The following is a 19,383-nucleotide window of genomic DNA, read 5'->3' on the forward strand; positions in this document are numbered from 1 at the left end:
GCTGACAGCAACCCCCCGATCCAGGCACGCGCTTCAGAGGAGGCTGGGTTTACAAAAAGTCTGAGTTATACGCTGACAAAAAGCACTGGCAGAGATGAAGTGAAAAACGATACGAGGCTGGAAGATTAAGCTTGGATCTGGATGAGGTTTTAGCATTTTTTTGCATTCTAAGAGTTGTTTTGGAGTGAGTTTTAAAAGGGGATTCAAGGACAGGGGCGGAGATATTACTTTAGTGAGGCTAAACACTAAATCAAGGGTTTTTTTCTTTTTGGCTCTGCAGCAGAGTCTGGAATGAAATGGAAAATAACTTAAAAGGTACAATATCATGCAAAATTGACTCTTGTGAGGTTGTAGCCATGTTATAATGTTGTTACGTTATCAAAAACAGACCTGGAGTGTATCATTTGTTCATTCGTTTTTCAAAATAAAACCAAAAATAAGAAAACAAAAAAACAACAGTTTTCTTTGTTATTTGTCTCCAAAACCAAAATGAAAAAAATGGATAACGATTTGTTTTTTCAGTTTTCGATTTTGTGTTTCAATGAAAAATTGAAAAAAACGATAACGGCCATTTCCATGACTTAAACTGAGATGCCGGACTTTTGTGCCGCATACGGAATCTACAGTAATATCTACAATAATATGAATTTTCAGCTTCCTAGCTCTATTTTTTATGAAGTTACGGTCTCTCAAACATGCTTATAAATTAAGACTTCAAAAAAAGTGTGCATGGCTCTAAAATTTCAACGGGCCATAACTCAGGAACGGCTCAAGGGATTGAGCTACAATTTGAGATTCTTTCATTTGGTAATTTTAGAAATTTTTAGAAATTTTTTCAGCCAAATCTGAGATGGCTCATAGGGGAGGAATCTGCAGCCTTCACCTTGATCCCTTCGCTGTGTGGATTCAAACAGAAACGCATGAACTACTTCTGCCTTTTTACTTCTAAATAACGCCTCAGACTGGATTAACAGAACTGTTTTGTGGACTGGATGTTATGATTTGCGGAGAACAATTTCTATAAATAATGTGGATGAGATGCACTTTAAATTTACCACTTTACAAGAAGTGAGAAATAACGTCTTATCTTTATTTTTGTTATATTCCAAGTTTGTATTTTGAGTCTCTGTGTCTGTTAGAGGCCACACAAACAATATCTTATGCGTGTCATTAGTCAGCCTATGAAAATTGTATGATTTTAATTCCATTTGGTTGGGTTCAGACACAAATATCTTTATGTATGTCAGGCTCAGGTCAGATTCGATCACTGCAGAACAATTGGGCAGAAAAATTCAGCCCAATGCACAATCTAGTCCAAACTCACACGCTCCTTCATGTCTGAATAAAGGACTTTTCATTTTTGTACCCAACGGTGCTTCAGGTTGTTTCAGTTCCACTACCATTCACATTTTCACATCGATATGTGTAAAACTAAACCTCTGTTCCTCCAGGATAAGTGCCTCATCCTTGAAGAGCACCTGTGTCCCGGATCATTCTGTCTCACTCACCGGAGCCCCATTAAAGCACTCAACCTCTCTCCTGTTTTTATTCTCGAAGCTTTCCGTTTGGAGTGGGTTTCTCGGCTCACACAATAAAGTTTAACTGGTGCCAGCTGTGAGGAATATGGCATGCTGGGTAATAAAATCTGCCAGATACACAAGCATGTGCCGAGCGGGAATTGAACCACAGTCTTCAGAGCTCCAGTCTAGAGTCTCGCAGCTGCACCATCAGAGCAGCGACATACAAATAAAGCAATAGATGACCTCCTGACATGTGCTTATGTGTAACATTTCTGGTTTGGGGTCCATCACCTGCTTGTTTCCATGGAGATGTCATTGCTCTGCCTGGAATGTCCCATAGTGTGACATTAAACAGCTCTACTTTACATTTATTCAATTACAGGTGGTTTTATAGCTCAAAAAATACCTGCAAAAACAGACATTCTGACTGTGAGTGGGATCGCCACTCCACAGATCTGACCTGTAACTTGGTCTGGTTTGGTCTCCATAAAGATAGAAAGGTTTAATGCCACACTGTGAAACATTCCAGACAAAGCAATAACATCTACATCAGGGCTGAATGATTATATTGTTTTGGACCTAAAATCGCGATCTCGGACAACATGATTTTGGGAGCGTCAAAGCTGCGTTTTATTTTGCAGTGTTCCTAAAGCCTGATTTAAGGGTGAAGTTTAATTCTGCGTCGACTCAGGGCACACTGCCGCCGTCACCTTGTCGCCGTTGTTTTTTGATTTATGGATCTGTGTCGAGGTCTGTGCGCCTCCAGGTAATTCACGACCACAACACTAGAAGGCGAGGATTTAAATCTGGCATTCGTGTAAAGAAGAAGCACAGAACAGACTCACCATCAACAGCACATCCTCTGTCACAGAAAGAACACTCATTTTTCACTGAGTCCTCTCCTTTAGTCTGACAGAAGCTGAATCATCAGCAGCACAAGGAGCGAGCAGTTTTGTTTGTTTTTAGCTTATAGTTTATGCAAATCAGCCATGTGGTTTTAAGTTTTGTTTCTGTAAAATGTAAACAAACGAGCGCAAAGCTGAATTAAACACATTATTACTCGATCTATACTGAAAGAAAGGAAAGCGGAGTACAGGAAATGTATGTAGAGTGGTGGTAGAGAGGACAAATCATAGCCCTGACTGTCTGAGTAAATTGGGATTTACATTCCAGAGTCAAATCTTCGGTGCAGGACTCTGGTATGATGTAAGTTTCTGTGATGTTTGCAAATGTTCATCGTGAAAAAAATCTTGGATGAAATTGAAATCTGCCCGAAAAAATCACCATTCAGTTTTTTCTTAAGATCGTTCAGCCCTAATCCCCATGGAGAAAAACGTTTAAGAGACGTACCCCCCACCAAAAAAGTTACAAAATGCACCTTTACGAGTCTGTTCAAATCATGAAAAAGTATCAAAGCGTTAAGAGGTGCAAGATACCAAAAAAACATGAAAAAAAGACAAAACACAACAGCTGATCGTCTCATGTCACTACACAGTCATAATAATAAACCTTTGTCTAGTCTCCAGTACCTTCCGGAGCAGCACCACCCCGTCCTGTCCCGTGGAGCTCATGTCAAACGCGTCGCCGTCGTCTCCGGGGACGATGGAGTACTCCACCAGCGCGTTGTCCCCGGTGTCTGCGTCGTGAGCGCGGATACGGCCCACAGACGAGCCGGAGGGGGCGCTCTCCGGCACGCGCAAGTGGAAGATACCTGCGCCCAACAAGAACAGGATCAGTGAGCAAGAAATCCCAAAAGCAATGAGTTAAATGTGTTTGGTTTTTGAGTTTTTAAATTTCCATATTACACAAAATTGACCGTTGTGAGCTTTAAGTCGTCTATAATGTTGTTACCTCCTCAAAAACAGACCTGGAGTTGTGTTTTGTTTCATGCACCCATGTTTAAGTAATCCTTTATTACTGGTTTGTGTATTTCTCCAAAGCTCAAATTGCTCTGTTCCACTTTGTCATGAAGTGGTAGTTTTCAAATGAACAGCTACTTTTTGGTTTAGTTCAGCAGAAACTGGCATCCAGATGATTCTAGTGAAGGTTTCAATAGCAAAGACCACGCCACAACGATGGAATACGATAAAGATATTTATTGACGATGGGCAGACGTGATGGCGAGAGGGAGACTCAGGATGGGGTCTCTGTCTCAGGTGGTCAGCCCGGGTGATTTAGATCCCCCTTCCCTTTGTAGATGATGTCTTCAGGCTGCAGGATGGACAGGAGACACGGTGTGGGAGGAAGCGGGTCAAGAGAGCATTGTTGTCGGAATAGGCCTGTATAAATAGGTCAGGAGTCACCAAACTTTTTTCTCTGGGGGCCACATTATCGCTCCTGACAGTGATGGGGGCAGGGTCAGGTCGGCTGTATAACAGAATTGTTTGACCCTGACGACGCAGATTATATTCTTTGAAAACCGTCACACTTTACATATCAGACAAACTGCACGGCCCTTACAGTGAACAAAAAGTAATTGGTCGTCCACTGTTCTTTGAAAACTCCACATTCTCTGTCAACTTTTCGTTCTTTAACACTTGCCATTTTTCTGTCCTTAACTGCACTACAGAACTCTGCACGTGCACTGACTGTCACTGTTTGATCTCGAATTTGTGGGAAATGTAAGTACGTCATATAATTATTTAAATATAAATAAAAATGTTTCATATATTTTTTTTTTTTTTTTTGAAAAAAATAAAAATAAAAATACAAGATGCAGATGTGTTATTTTATTATTTGCCAAAAAGTAATAGGCAAGTAATAACAAAAATAGGCCATGACAACTTTTGAGGATTGCCTCAAAGGACCAGTTCAAGTGGTGGGGGACAGAGAGGCTGGGGGGCCCGGTCAAAGGGGCGTGGACGGCCAGAGTCAGCCCACGGGCCTTAGTTTGATGACCCTTGAAACAGGGCTTCTGCGTAGTTGGAGCTGTGGTTGAGCTGAGCTGTGGTTCACTGGAGAGGAGCACGGGGAGGTTGAGGCGTGATCCTGTTTCTGAATCTCAGTCATCATATTAATTCCATGTATGGAGTTTAAAAACACAGTGAAGCACTTCCAGTACATGACATCACAAGGTGGAACAGAGTGTTTTCAGACTGACAGAACTCAGCCTAATTATGCAGGGTTTGTGTGTTAAACACTTGTGAATGAAACAAAACACAAACTCCAGGTTTGTTTGTGATGAGGAAACAATATTAGAACATCCATCAGAAAATAGTGTAATATGTTCCCTTTAATGTGACCTTTTTATTTGCTGTGTAGTTTTTTTTTCCATGACTACACTTCTTAGTGCTTAGACTTAAACTTTTATGGGTTCACAAGGGACACAGTAACTCACAAAGTACAGTAGAATGATAAAAAAGTAAAAATAATCATAATACATTTCAAATTAATTGGCAAAAAAAGTAAGAGATCCGACACAGAAGCACAGAAGCAGAAACAGAATCAGTACTGACTCTTGGCGAATCTTGGCGGGTTGTCGTTGACGTCGCTCAGGCTGATGTTGACGTTGGTGGTGGAGGCCAGCCCCCCGAGCTGACCCCCCATGTCTTTGGCCTGCAGCAGAACCTGGTACTCCGCCTTCACCTCGCGGTCCAGGTTAGCCAGGGCCGTCCGGATCACTCCTGAAAGAACAAGGAGCGAAAAAGCAGAATGAATACTACTCTCATAATGAAGCTGAACGTGTAGAGTTTGTGTGGTGTTTTTCATATTTTCCCAAAAAAATGTGTTAGATTTAAAATTTCATCTGTAAATTAAAGGGACTGTACTTGATTTTTACTTTCTTTAAATGTGAAAAAAACAGAGCTAATTCATTTAAAACAGTTTGCAGTGGTCCAAAGTTATTCCTCACTCACCTTAAGTATTTTGAGCATCCTAATTATTCACTTCAATGAGTTTATAAGCACTTTTTACAACTCTTAGAGAGCAGCCTGGAGTTTTAACGTGACAGTAAAGCCAATCACATACCTCTGAAGCTCAGGGAGTGAATTTGTGAGGCCTGGTCTGTCCTTAATACTGAAAATGAGACAGACCTTTACTGTGTACCTTGGACTTCAAGTGTTTTAGCTTGAAACAAAACACCAGTGTCTTCTCGCTCTGACCCTGCTGTGCATTTCTCACACTAAAGTTCAGACTTGTCATCTCAGTTCAAAGTCACAGCTCGTGTGTTCTGCTTCACAAATCATTTTCTTTAGGATTTGAACATTGTTAGAGGTGGTTTTAAATCAAATACTTAGAGCCCATACTTTTATACCTATTTGAGTAATACATTGTACAGTGTGACAGTACTTTTATTTAAGTAAAAGTTGTGTTTTGTCTTCCCACTGTGAGTAAGTCTAAAGCAGGGGTCTCCAACCTTTTTTTCTCCAGTGAGCTACTTGTACAAAACAAAAATGCCAGAGAGCTACCAGTCAAAAGAAATTGAGTATATAAGTGTAAGTGTACAAAGTTAGGAATCAAAATGATACATGTACAATGGTAAAATGCATTTAATTAATCAGATTTTACTTATTCAGCACAATAAGTTTAATTCAGAAATCCCTTATTAAGCCAAAGATGTTCAGAAATCCCTTACATGAGCTACTTGGAAGCTGGTGGAGAGCTCCCAGTAGCTCGTAGTAGGTCTAGGTACAGAGACCCTGGAGAGCCCTTGTTTAAAGTGACCAAAACTTAATGTAAAAATATGAAATTATTTGAACTTTTGTGTTTTTGCAGCGCTCCTTCAGATATGATTTAGTTTATTTTGAATTTCTGTGGTCTATCCATTTTAAATACCAGATTACTCTTACTTGAGTAATTTTTGGACCAGTACTTTGTATTTCTACTTTGCAGAGAAGAGACTTGTGCATAAGTCTCTCCATGGCCGAGCACCAAAGTCCATCTGTGACATGTTGGTGTCATATGAATCATCTCACAATCTGAGGAGCTCAGGGACCGGCCTCCTGCTGGTGCCCAGAGTCACGACTAAACAAGGGGAGTCAGAGTTTCAGGTTCATGCAGCTAAAACCTAGAACAGTCTGAACAAGTGAGACAGACTCGACTTTGACTGTTTAAATCCAGGCTCAAAATGGTTCTGTTTAACTGTGCATATAACTGAATATAACTGAATATGACTGAAATTTTTCATTCCACACTCTTCTCTCTACTTTAAGTAATTAATGTCTCACTCTCTTTTTTAATTTTAATCTTTAATTTTGTGATGATTATTTATGTTTTGATTTGTTTTTATTGTGATGTTAATGTTTTTTCTTATTCTGTAAAGCACTTTGAATTACTTTGTGTAGGAATTGTGCTATACAAATAAACTTGCCTCGCCTTGCAATATTATTCTGAAGTACTTGAGTACTGTTTTAGTTACAGAAGAAGTTACTGGGTCAGATGTTTGTATCGGTGTTATTCTGTGTGTTCCCTCTGGCTGCAGACACAGGACTCTGATGAGGTTAAAGAGTTATCTCTTCTGCCATCACAGCTCTCAACAGTCCCTAATCTGGCTCCTCTTCAGCGTGTGTGTGTTTGTGTCTGTATCTGTGTGTGTTTGTGTGTGTCTCTGTGTGTGTGTTTTGTCCTGTGCCCATTTGTCCTTATTGTTTGTGTCTTTGTGGTTCTTTTGACAGCGTCTGTGAAAAACCATCTCCCCCTGAGGACGATAAATGTCTCTCTTCTCTCTCTCTCTTGTCTCTGTGTGTCGCGGCGTGGGCCTCACCGGTCTTGGGGTCCACAGAGAAGTACGGCTGTCCCTGCAGGATGCTGTACACGATACGAGCGCTGCTGCCGTACGTCGGGTCGTCTGCGTCTGTCGCCGTCACCTGGGTCACATATGTGCCTGTGGAGAAAGAGAGGGGGGAGAGAGAGAGAAGGAGATGAAATAAAAGAGAAAGAGGGGAAGAGAAACACACAAAGAGAGACAGAGAAAAAGAGAGGGGAAGAGAGAGACGTGGAGAGAGAAACAGACAGACAGAGAGAAGGAGATAAATGGAAGAGAGAGACACACACAGACACAGAGAGACAGAGATGGAGAGAGGTGGAGAAAGAGGAAGAGAGAGAGATGGAGAGAGAGGAGAGCAAAGGAAAGAGAGAGGGGGGAAGAGAGACACAGAGAGAGGGAGAGCAAGAGAAAGGGGGAGAAAGAAAAAGAGACAGAGAGGGGGGAGAGAGAGAGATAAATGAGTATAACATGACAGGTTTCATAGTTTGTCATGTGTTCACAGGTTTAGATCCTTTGAGTCTTGATATAGACTTTGTTTGATCCTGTTCTAGTCCTGGTTTAGTCCTGCTCTGGTCACACTCTGGTTTAGTTCCATACAGACTACATACAGGTGGTAATTATGAATGATAGTTTTGCTCGATGATTGGCCGTTCGTGAGGGAAACTGAAACATTTTCTCCCTTCCCTCCTCCCTTCGTGTTTGACCTGCCTGGGAGGAGTCACCAAACCAACGCCAGCTGCAGCCGCTCGATCATCCTGACGTCCATCTTCAATCAACTCCTGCCAATATATAAACCTGCTTCTCCCTCCACTCTCTGCCAGTTTGTCACTTTATCCATACAGACTCTATTCACGCTTACGTCACAAACCAGCGACTTGGGACTTGACTCAGGTGACACAGTGGAGCGCCACAAAAACTGTCGCTGTGTCCTTAGGCAAGACACTTCACCCACATTGCCTAGTATGAAAGTGGTGTGTGGCAGCTGTGGCTAAAATAGTAGAGTACCATTACCGGGTATGGTGAGAAAGAATAATGAACCTATAATGGTTTGTAAAGCGTCTTTGTGACATGTGTCTGTGAAAACCGCTGCATAAATAAAGACTTACTTACTTACATTTTAAAAACATTTTCCTAATATATTCCTTATTACTGTTTATTAGTATGATACTAGGCCATTTTTGTATATGAATTATGATTTTAATTTAATTTAAATTAGGGCCAGTGACTCGAAACTCGACTTGGACTTGGCTGTCTGACTTGGGATTCGACTTGGACTTGAGGTCAAAGACTTGAGACATAAGGTCTGTTTACACGAGAGCGCTTACTGGTAAAAACGACAAAATATTTTATCGGAAGTGCCTTTCGTTTTATAAGGTGACTGCGTTTTTGGGGCTTAAAAACGCAAACATTTGAAACCACCCTCCAGAGTGGAAAAGTTGAATAAGCTCCGCCGTAGCGTTTCCGTCTACACCGCCCACGACGCAAAACTCTGGTCAGATCTGCTCACGTCACATACATGTTTACGTCACATACGTACAGTACACCTGGCATGCATACCCAATGGAATTCCACACACTTTTGCGTCACCGTATGCACGCAGATTTCCTCCTGAAAACGCTCGTCTAAACGCGAAATAAAAAGTGAAGACGCGACGCCACTTTTACGTCTTCTGTTCAGACCATCATCATATAAACGAAGCCTTACTTGAGACTCGTAAAATCACGACTTAGTCCCACCTCTGGTCACTTTCACCTTTTTGTTAAAATTAAACTCCTAAACAGAACCATGAGCACTCGGACTGATCACACTCTCCTGAAAATGTGTCGTTTAAATCCATTTTGTATTTTATTTTTCTTCAGTTTTCAGAAAAGTTTTTGTCAGTGTGTATGCATTGTGTCACCGTGGTAACTGCTGACCATTCTGCCATGCACATACATGTACAACGCCCCCTCAGCGCGACGTCACCGCAAAGTATCAATAGATGACAGAAGGACAGTGCGGCGTGGCCTTATCCCTCCACAGGATTATGTGTGAATCATATGGAGTCTGTTTGCTGACCGGCTAATCCTCTCCACACCTCACAAAGACCAACACGGAGGGGTCAGGGCGAGGGGGGAGGGGTCAGGGCGAGGGGGGAGGGGTCAGCGCGAAAGTGTGTGTGTGTGTGCGTGCATCGTGTGTGCGTGTGTGTGTGATAGGGCTGCTAAGTGCCCCCTGAGCTCTGGTATTTAACAGCCAGATGGTCGGGAACAGGTGGACAGAGTGGGCACAGCAGAACTACTTTGTACTATTGTGAGGATTTAATTAAAGCCCCAATATTGTCTCCGTGGAGATGTTATTCCGTTTCCTGGAAAGGTTCCACAATATTTATCTAGCTTTTATTCATCACAAGAGTTTCATATTTCAAAAGTTTCATAAACATCTATGTCACCTGATCTGGGATAGACATGTTCAAATCAAGTATAACTTTTACTCATAACACGCTGATTTATTCTTAATTACAGTTGGTTTAAACCTAAAATGTCCCTCTCTGATCTGAATGGTCTCTACCCAAACCCCAGGACCTGCAGACAATCATGAGTCAGTGCTAGTGCAGCCTCTGCAGCTCAGGGAGGGAACTCTGGAGGTTCTGAGCTTTCACATGAGTCCTGTCCATAAACTGAGAAACTTGGATGTGTCTCTGTCTGCAGATTAAGGCTCTGGAGGCACTATATGTCCATGTCTTACCTGTAGAAAACACCAGGATATGTCCATGTCTTAGCTGTAGGGGACACTATACACCCATGTCTTACTTGTAGAAGACAAAAGTATATGTCCATGTCTCACCTGTAGGGGACACTAGTATAAGTCCTTGTCTTACCTGTAGGGGACATTAGTGTCTATTCTAGTGTCTTCTACAGGTACAACATGGACATATAGGTCCATGTCGTACCTGTAGGGGACACTAGCACAGATTCATGTCTTACCTGTGGAAGACACTTGTACAGGTCAATGTCTTACCTGTAGAAGATGCTAGTATATGTCCATGTCTTACATGTAGGGGACATTAGTATGTGTCTGTGTTTTACCTGTAGGGGACATTAGTATATGTCTGTGTTTTACCTGTAGGGGACATTAGTATATGTCTGTGTTTTACCTGTAGGGGACATTAGTATATGTCTGTGTTTTACCTGTAGGGGACATTAGCATATGTCTGTGTTTTACCTGTAGGGGACATTAGTATATGTCTGTGTTTTACCTGTAGGGGACATTAGTATATGTCTGTGTTTTACCTGTAGGGGACATTAGTATATGTCTGTGTCTTACCTGTAGGGGACATTAGTATATGTCTGTGTTTTACCTGTAGGGACATTAGTATGTCTGTGTTTTACCTGTAGGGGACATTAGTATATGTCTGTGTTTTACCTGTAGGGGACATTAGTATATGTCTGTGTTTTACCTGTAGGGGACATTAGTATATGTCTGTGTTTACCTGTAGGGCATTAGTATATGTCTGTGTTTTAGGGACATTAGTATGTCTGTGTTACCTGTAGGGACATTAGTATATGTCTGTGTTTTACCTGTAGGGGACATTAGCATATGTCTGTGTTTTACCTGTAGGGGACATTAGCATATATGTCTGTGTCTTACCTGTAGGGGACATTAGTATATGTCTGTGTTTACCTGTAGGGGACTTTAGTATATGTCTGTGTTTTACCTGTAGGGGACATTAGTATATGTCTGTGTCTTACCTGTAGGGACATTAGTATATGTCTGTTTACCTGTAGGGGACATTAGTATATGTCTGTGTTTTACCTGTAGGGGACATTAGCATATGTCTGTGTTTTACCTGTAGGGGACATTAGTATATGTCTGTGTTTTACCTGTAGGGGACATTAGTATATGTCTGTGTTTTACCTGTAGGGGACATTAGTATATGTCTGTGTTTTACCTGTAGGGGACATTAGTATATGTCTGTGTTTACCTGTAGGGGACATTAGTATATGTCTGTGTTTTACCTGTAGGGGACATTAGCATATGTCTGTGTTTTACCTGTAGGGGACATTAGCATATGTCTGTGTTTTACCTGTAGGGGACATTAGTATATGTCTGTGTTTTACCTGTAGGGGACATTAGTATATGTCTGTGTTTTACCTGTAGGGGACATTAGTATATGTCTGTGTTATGTACTGTCTGTAGGGGACATTAGTATATGTCTGTGTTACCTGTAGGGGACATTAGCTGTGTCTGTGTTTTACCTGTAGGGGACATTAGTATGTCTGTGTCTTACCTGTAGGGACATTAGTATGTCTGTGTCTCCTGTAGGCATTTGTAACCTGTAGGGGACATTAGTATATGTCTGTGTTTACCTGTAGGGCTGATATGTCATGTAGCCTGTTAGTATGTCTGTGTTTTACCTGTACATGTATGACATTAGTATATGTCTGTGTAGGGACATTAGCATATGTCTGTGTCTTACCTGTAGGGGACATCTCGGGGACACTGGCGGTGTAGGGTCCCTCTGTGAAGCGTGGTTCGTTGTCGTTGATGTCCTGGACTTTGATGATGAACTCAGATTCAGGCTCCAGGGGGACGCCGGTGTGGATGTCCACGGCCTGAGCCTTCAGGGTGTAGAAGGAGCGCTCCTCCCTTTCACAGAGCACAAGAGAAGAGCACGCTCTTTATTTTATGTGTTTTACTGACAGCAGCTGGAATAAATCATCTTAAACACAGTGGAGAAAACCTAAATCTGCAGGGTTTGTGTCTTAAACATGTGTAAATGAAACAAAACACAACTCCAGGTACAGAAAATTGTGTAATATGGGACCTTTTAATCGACATGGTAACGGAAAGCATGCGATTGTAATTGATAGCGTTGCTGTATTACCACATAACAATTACAAGGTGGAAGATGGAAGTGTGCAATAGCATTCTAGTTGTTGTTAGCTTTACCGTCAAGGCAAAACTCCGCTCTGGTCTCTGAAAGTTGTGAAAAGTGGTGAATAATTAGGATGCTCTGAATGCTTAAGGTCAGTGAGGCGTAACTTTGGACCACTGCAAACTTTCTGAAATCAACTAGTTCTGTTTTTCACGTTTTTATGATGGTAAAAGTCAGGTACAGTGTGTTTTTGCAGCTTTGTGTGTCGTACCTGTCCAGCCCCACCAGAGCGTGGATGTCTCCGGTCAGCTGGTCGATGGTGAAGATAGACCCCGCCCCCTCTCCGGAGAGCGTGTACTTTACGGCGTTCTCCCCGTGGTCCATGTCCGAGTGCAGCTACAACACAAACACAAGATATGTTTTTTTAGATTTAACATAAAGTACATCGTATTTATTTCCCTTTTTTTTAGTTTTATTAAAGGTGCATTGTGTAACATTCTGGTTTGGGGTCCATTACCTGCTTGTTTCTATGGATACGTCATTGCTCTACCTGGAATGTTCCACAGTGTGACATTATACAGCTCTGCTTTACATTTATTCAATTACAGGTGGTTTTATAGCTCAAAAATACCTTGAAAAACAGGCATTCTGACTGTGTGTGGGGTCGCCTCTCCACAGATCTGAACTGTCACTTGGTCTGGTTTGATGTCCATGAAGATATAAAGGTTTAATGCCGCACTGTGAAACATTCCAGACAAAGCAATAACAGCTCCACCAGAAAAGTTACAGAATGTATGGTAACAAATCAGAAAATAGTGAAAAATGGGCCCTCTAATCTGGAAGTAGTTTGAACTTATACTTTAATTTATATATTTCTACATAACAATAATAATAATAATAATAATAATAATAATAATAATAATAATGTTAAGACTTGAATCAGAGTGTAATCCCAGCTTTATGAGGGCGTGACATATTACATACTTCACACTCGGGCTATTAATAATCCATACTTAAACCACACTGAGCTCACATCATTACATGGTTATGAATCACACCACAGCCCTCTGCACACGGCACTAAATCTATGTGTGCGCTGGCCTGATCCGTCTTCATACAGATGTGCACAGAGTGGAGACGTGTGCAGAGGTGTCGTCCATAACCATCAGAGAGCAAACGTGTGGAACCAGTGTGATCAATGTGACCGTACAGAGCGGCTATAGAAACCTGATTTACATATACACACACAGTACACAGTACACACAGTACACACAGTACACAGTATACACAGTACACAGGACAAGTACACAGTATACACAGTACACAGGACAAGTACACAGTATACACAGTACACAGTATACACAGTACACACAGTACACAGTACACAGGACAAGTACACAGTACACACACAGTACACACAGTACACAGTACACACAGTACACAGTATACACAGTACACAGGACAAGTACACAGTATACACAGTACACAGGACAAGTACACAGTATACACAGTACACAGTATACATAGTACACAGGATGAGGACACAGTATGAGTACACAGTATATGCACACAGTATACACAGTACACAGTATGAGTATACAGGATATGAACACAGTATGAGTACATGGAATAAGTACACAGGATATGTACACGGTATACACAGTAGTACACAGTATATGTACACAGTATGAGTACACAGTATGAGTATACAGTTTGACTACACAGAATATGTATACAGTATGAGTACACAGTATATGTACACAGTATGAGTATACAGTATGAGTACACAGTATATGTACACAGTATGAGTATACAGTATGAGTACACAGTATATGTACACGATATGAGTACACAGTATATGTACACAGTATGAGTACACAGTATGAGTATACAGTTTGACTACACAGGATATGTACACAGTATGAGTACACAGTATGAGTACACAGTATATGTACACGATATGAGTACACAGTATATGTACATGGTATGAGTACACAGTATGAGTATACAGTTTGACTACACAGGATATGTACACAGTATGAGTACACAGTATATCTATGCAGTATGAGTACACAGTATAAGTACACAGTATGAATACACAGTATAAGTACACATTATACACACAGTATATATGCACACAGTAAAGGGTGGACACATGAATAAACATCGTCTAAGAGGAAATACATGTTTTGACTGTAGATGAAGCTGATTTGAAACAGGATGTGATATGAACAAAATAAATCAATTGATATCGCAGGAAAATGTAAAGTATGAGGTAAAAATGAGTTTAAAGGGACCGTCTGTAATTATACTGGCCTCCCCACCGGGTTGTATTCTCACATACCACCACTAGATATTGTCTACATTACTGACAGTTTGCCCGCTTTGGCCTGACAGAAGAAGAGCAGAGAACACAGGTGAGTCTGAAAAAGCTCAATATATTTGTCTAACCTACTGGAGACAAAGACAAGGAGACGAGACCTTTTATTACAAAACAAAAGCCCAGGTTGGGGGAGGTTTGCACATTTTCACAAAAAATGCAAATAAAGTAAAGTATAAAGTCACTGTAACCATTTTTTTCATGCAAAAAAAAATCAAATGTTGCACACGAATCAATACAAGATTATAAAAACAATTATCAGAGTGATGTAGGTGCTGCACAGGTCCCTGTTCATTCCTTCAGTATTGGACACAGAGCAGAGCTAAAAGAGCCATACTGCACGACTTTGATCTCCAGCCTGAGCTTCCAAAGAGCAGAGCAGCCCAGCGGTGCGTTCAGGGCACTCTGGAAATACCAGCGTCATTATGGAGACTGAACATACCTGCAGGCTTCAGCTAATGCAGAGCTGCTAATGGAATATTAATGATTTACTCAGATTAAAGTGCATATGACAGGTTAGACTTTTCACTCAAACATATTGTGCTTTTGTTTGTGACATATAGTTATAATATATGATGCCCGTCGACCATTATATTGTATTTGTTCATTTTAAATCACAATATTGATCTTAAAACGTAATAAAAGAAACAAGCCCATTGATTTCCAGGTTGGAAAATTGCTGCATCAATTGGTTCCCGTCACCGTAAACATCATCACACTGCAAAAACTAAAATCTAGCCAAGTCCAGATGACTTGAACTAAGGAAGTTTAATCATGATTTGAGTAAATTTCACTCAATTTGACAAGTAAAATGATCTATAAATGGAAGAAGACTTTAAGTAATATTTGGTAGTACAGTCCAATGCTCTTAATTCAAGCCATTTTAACTTTGATATGAGTTTTTGCAGTGCACAACAAAGAGCCGGGCAGCTGTGGACCCCTCCTGTGGATAGCTGCACATCACACTAATATGTTTTTTGTTTGTTTTTTTTGTAATTTGTGCCAAAATGACCACATGACACTTGCATCTAAACCTACAAATACTCTTGTTTGGACTGGAGGATGGCCTTATACTGTCTTTTTTCTATAGAGATGTTCTTTTTTCGGCTGTAATCGTTCACATTATGGTTTAAAACATATCTTTAACAATGATTTCTTAATCTTGTATCACTGATTAAGAAAATGAAAATTGGGAAATTGAAGAATGAAGTGTGTACACAGTTTTTTTTTTTTTTTTTTTTAAGATTTATATATTATAAATAAGATAAATATATTCCATAATTTCTGGATTATTGAGTGCACCTGAATATACGCCGCATCAACTAAATTTTAAAAGAAAAAAAAAAAAATTAAAAATACATTTATACACTGCAAAAAAATAAATCTAGCGAAGTTAAAATGTTTATCATGATTTGAGTCAATTTCACTTGAAATTTGAGTAAAATGGTCTGCCAATCGAACAAGAAAATATAAAAATACATCTTGTGGCATTTAAAATAAGAAAAAAAAAAACTTTTTTGCACTTAAAATAAGAAAAAAAATCTAATGTTACTTGAATTAAGAAAAACACACTTTTACTTCTCAAGTTGAATCTACTCAAATAAACTAAAAAAGCTCTTAATTTAGCTAGATATGTTTTTTTCCAGTGTAGGCCGCACCTGTCTATGAGCCGCCTTCGAGAACATTTTCAAGTTCAGGTCGTCTGCTTTTACTGCCTCTGAAAGCTTTTGTCGTCTTTTTGCGTTGAGTCAGTTCGTAACGCTGCTGTCGCAAACGTCTCATGATCGACTCATTGATGCCGAGCTCACGTGCAGCAGCTCTGTTTCCTTTTTCGACGGCCGCATCAATCGTCTTTAACTTAAAAGCTGCGTCATCTCCATTTCTTCGTGTGTTTTCCATGAGGAGGGTGTGTGCATGAAGCGCAAAATAACAAACGAAATATCGAACTGGCATCTTCCACCTGTCTGTCTCGCTTTTGCCGCAAGGTTTAAAGTGTGAGGGAAAAAAAGTAGCGGCGTATAATCTGGAAATTACGGTAATTTGCATTCAAACAAAGCAAAAGCAACGTTTCCATTAAGTCATTTGAGGTTCCCATCAGCTCATAACTCCTCCATAATTCATCTCATAATGTATATTTGAGCAGACATGTCCCCACGGTTTGGACGGATGTGAACGGGGGACACAAGGACATGTCTTCTACACTGGTACAGAGTTATAGTCTCGGTGAATGTTCTCCTCTGAGTATTTCATTATTCATAAAAGCATGCGTACTTTAACAGCCATTAGCGTGTGCTTACAGAGAGGGGGCAGTACTTCTGATGCGGTTGAGTGTACTACTTACAGTACAAGTAGGTGAAAGCATACTATTATGAGACAAAGAGCCTGTGTGTCCTTATTACAATGCATTTGTTTTTTTTCCACTATGTACATTATTTATCTGGCCTATTTTTAATATGTTTTGCTCTTCTGCTGCTACTTTGGTGTTGCAACATTGGAATTTCTAGACAAACATGTAGAGGTTTTAACTTTTTTTTAATTTCCCTTGGCAATATTTTGTTATTTATTGATATGATATATTTTATTAGAGTTTACTGGAACCTTGTGCTGTCATTTGGTAATACAGGAAGCACTCCACTGTGTTTTTAAACTCCATACACCTTCACTACAATCTAGGGATGTCCTGATCACATTTTTTCACTTTTCTAACCATGAACCATCATTGCTGAAAATCTTTACTTTTACCACAGTCTGGTCTTGGAATGTGTAACTTAGTAAACTTAATGAACTGGACAAAACAGGATCCAGACCAGAATCAGATCAGACCTGAGACTCGACTCTGCAAAATCTACAGTTTATTTATTTGGTATTATATGGAAGAATGTGCATTACCGCACCGCACAAAACGCTGTTCCCACCCTCCCCGCCAAAAGCGGCAACTCCGTTGCGCAACATGCAAACAAACATCGGTCGCGCAGGTGTGAACAAGGGCAACAGAACCCCAGGTAACAGCGCCCGAGCACAGCACGGCCCAAAAGTCCCAGCGCAAGTGCGCCGCTAGTACAGTAGGCCCCGGGACAGTCGAGCTAACTGGACGTCCCTGAGCAAATCCCACGCCTCAAAACAACAAAACTGTTGTGTGTCCTGTGTGCGCTATGTGTTGTATATTATTTATTCGATACCTGATCGGACCATAACGGCCGAGTCCGGATCGAGTCCGCAGCCACGTGATCTGAAATCTGCACTGATCACGTGACTGCGGACTCGATCCGATCAGATCAGAACAACCCTACTAGAATCTATTGGGTAATTTCAGCCATAGACTGGCAATCTCTACTAAAAGGAGCTGCAAACTTGAAACCTACTGCTTCATGACATTACAAGGTGGAAAGGAGCCTTGGTGCCTAGTTTAATTTTGATATTTTATTCTCTCTGATTTATATGAAGTTCTGCTGCTAGAAGGACTTACCTGAAAAATCTTTGCAATTTTGTGGACAAACATTACTTACGTGTCCTACAAAGTAATTGTTGAACTCCATGATGAGAAACAAGTAGCAGCGATAAACTCTCCTTTGTTCAGTTGACACCACAGAACTATTATAAAAATTGTTTTTAATATACATCCATGGTCGACACTGCAGCAGAACTTTCAGGGCAAAAAAATCAGAGAGGATAAAATATCAAAATGCAAATATGAAACAAGTCTGTTTGATTGGTGTTATTTGAAGTAAAATTAAAAAAAGTAAACCTGTTAATACAGGTTGAAATCTGTTTGTTTTTTTGTTTTTTTTGACACAAAAATGGAAAAATGAAATAAATTGTTTCCCATTTGATTGTTTTTCGTTCTTAATTGAAAAAAAAAAAAAAATGAATGGTACACAGACCCTTTCCACTTCAGTTTTAATTATTCACCTGGACTTCCAAAACGACCCAAACTCTGCTCACTGTATATTTATCAGCTCTGTCTAAAACGGTCTTGCACGTGGCGGGAATTTCACCCTCGGCCTTAAAGTGGTAAATATGTATGACACTTGGAACCCCCCAGCGCTCCCGCCTGCACCTGTCCTGTCTCTGTGTCCTGTATGTTAGTATGATGGATGGTGGTCAGCAGTGGTCAGTGTTAGCAGTCCACACACAGAGCGCGGACAGAGGGCTGTGGGCCGCTCTGTGAAAAGGTCAAACGCACATGATAAATGAAGCCCACAGGAGAACATGACTGTAGTACTGATGTGAGGTATGTTGGCCATCCAAGTGGAAAACTACATTTGGATCAGTAGGTTATATGGGTGTAACAATATGGTCATAGTAAAATTGTCAAGATATCGTCGTGGTCTCATCACAGTATTAACTGTGTGTCTTTAAGCAAAAATAAGAATTTTCAGTCCACTCCGCATAGCACAGTAAACTACATGGACCATAATCCTTTGGGGCCATGTCATTGGCCAGTGTGCCTGTCTGAAGTCTAAAAGCATTTTGGGTTTGTTGTGACTTGAAAGGAGAAAAGGTGACAGACAAACAACAGTGTGCAAACGCTCCCAATGCACCGTGCAGTATTGTGATTTAAAATTTGCAAATTAGAACAGAATGATCCACAGGACTGGTGTTGTACATTATAACTACCATATTTTTCAGACTATAAGTCACACTTTTTTCAGGGTTTGGGTATTCCTGCAACATACACTCCAGTGCGACTTATATATTAAAATTTTCACACTGAAGCCGTGAGAGTGTGAGTGCCCTAGACTTGTAAGTCAGTATCTGCTACTCCTATTACTCCACTGTCACTTGGCTCTACTGCGCATGTTTCCTGCACAAACAGCCGCTGTCCTGCTGCAAGTAGCGAAATCTGCAGCTGAAAACAGTAATCGAGCAGCAGAAAGAAAGTTTGGAGTGAGCAAGAAACTTGTGAAACCGGTAGGTTGCA

General features: G+C 40.6%; 1 protein-coding gene across 1 annotated transcript in view; it reads right to left on the bottom strand.

Annotated features, from left to right (window-relative positions):
• LOC110166132 (cadherin-12-like) overlaps positions 1–19,383 on the bottom strand; it is a 110,307-nt gene that overhangs the window by 55,284 nt on the left and 35,640 nt on the right. Inside the window, exons 2-6 of the mRNA XM_055151378.1 lie at positions 12,354–12,478; positions 11,684–11,853; positions 7,222–7,341; positions 4,976–5,143; positions 3,050–3,231 (exon numbers count right to left, since the gene is read on the bottom strand). Coding sequence (XP_055007353.1) covers positions 3,050–3,231; positions 4,976–5,143; positions 7,222–7,341; positions 11,684–11,853; positions 12,354–12,478 — 765 coding nt within the window. The remainder of the gene's footprint in view (positions 1–3,049; positions 3,232–4,975; positions 5,144–7,221; positions 7,342–11,683; positions 11,854–12,353; positions 12,479–19,383) is intronic.

This window comes from Boleophthalmus pectinirostris, unplaced genomic scaffold, assembly GCF_026225935.1.
Source record: "Boleophthalmus pectinirostris isolate CB_2022bp ecotype Guang Dong unplaced genomic scaffold, ASM2622593v1 HiC_scaffold_16, whole genome shotgun sequence".
Taxonomy (NCBI): domain Eukaryota; kingdom Metazoa; phylum Chordata; class Actinopteri; order Gobiiformes; family Gobiidae; genus Boleophthalmus; species Boleophthalmus pectinirostris.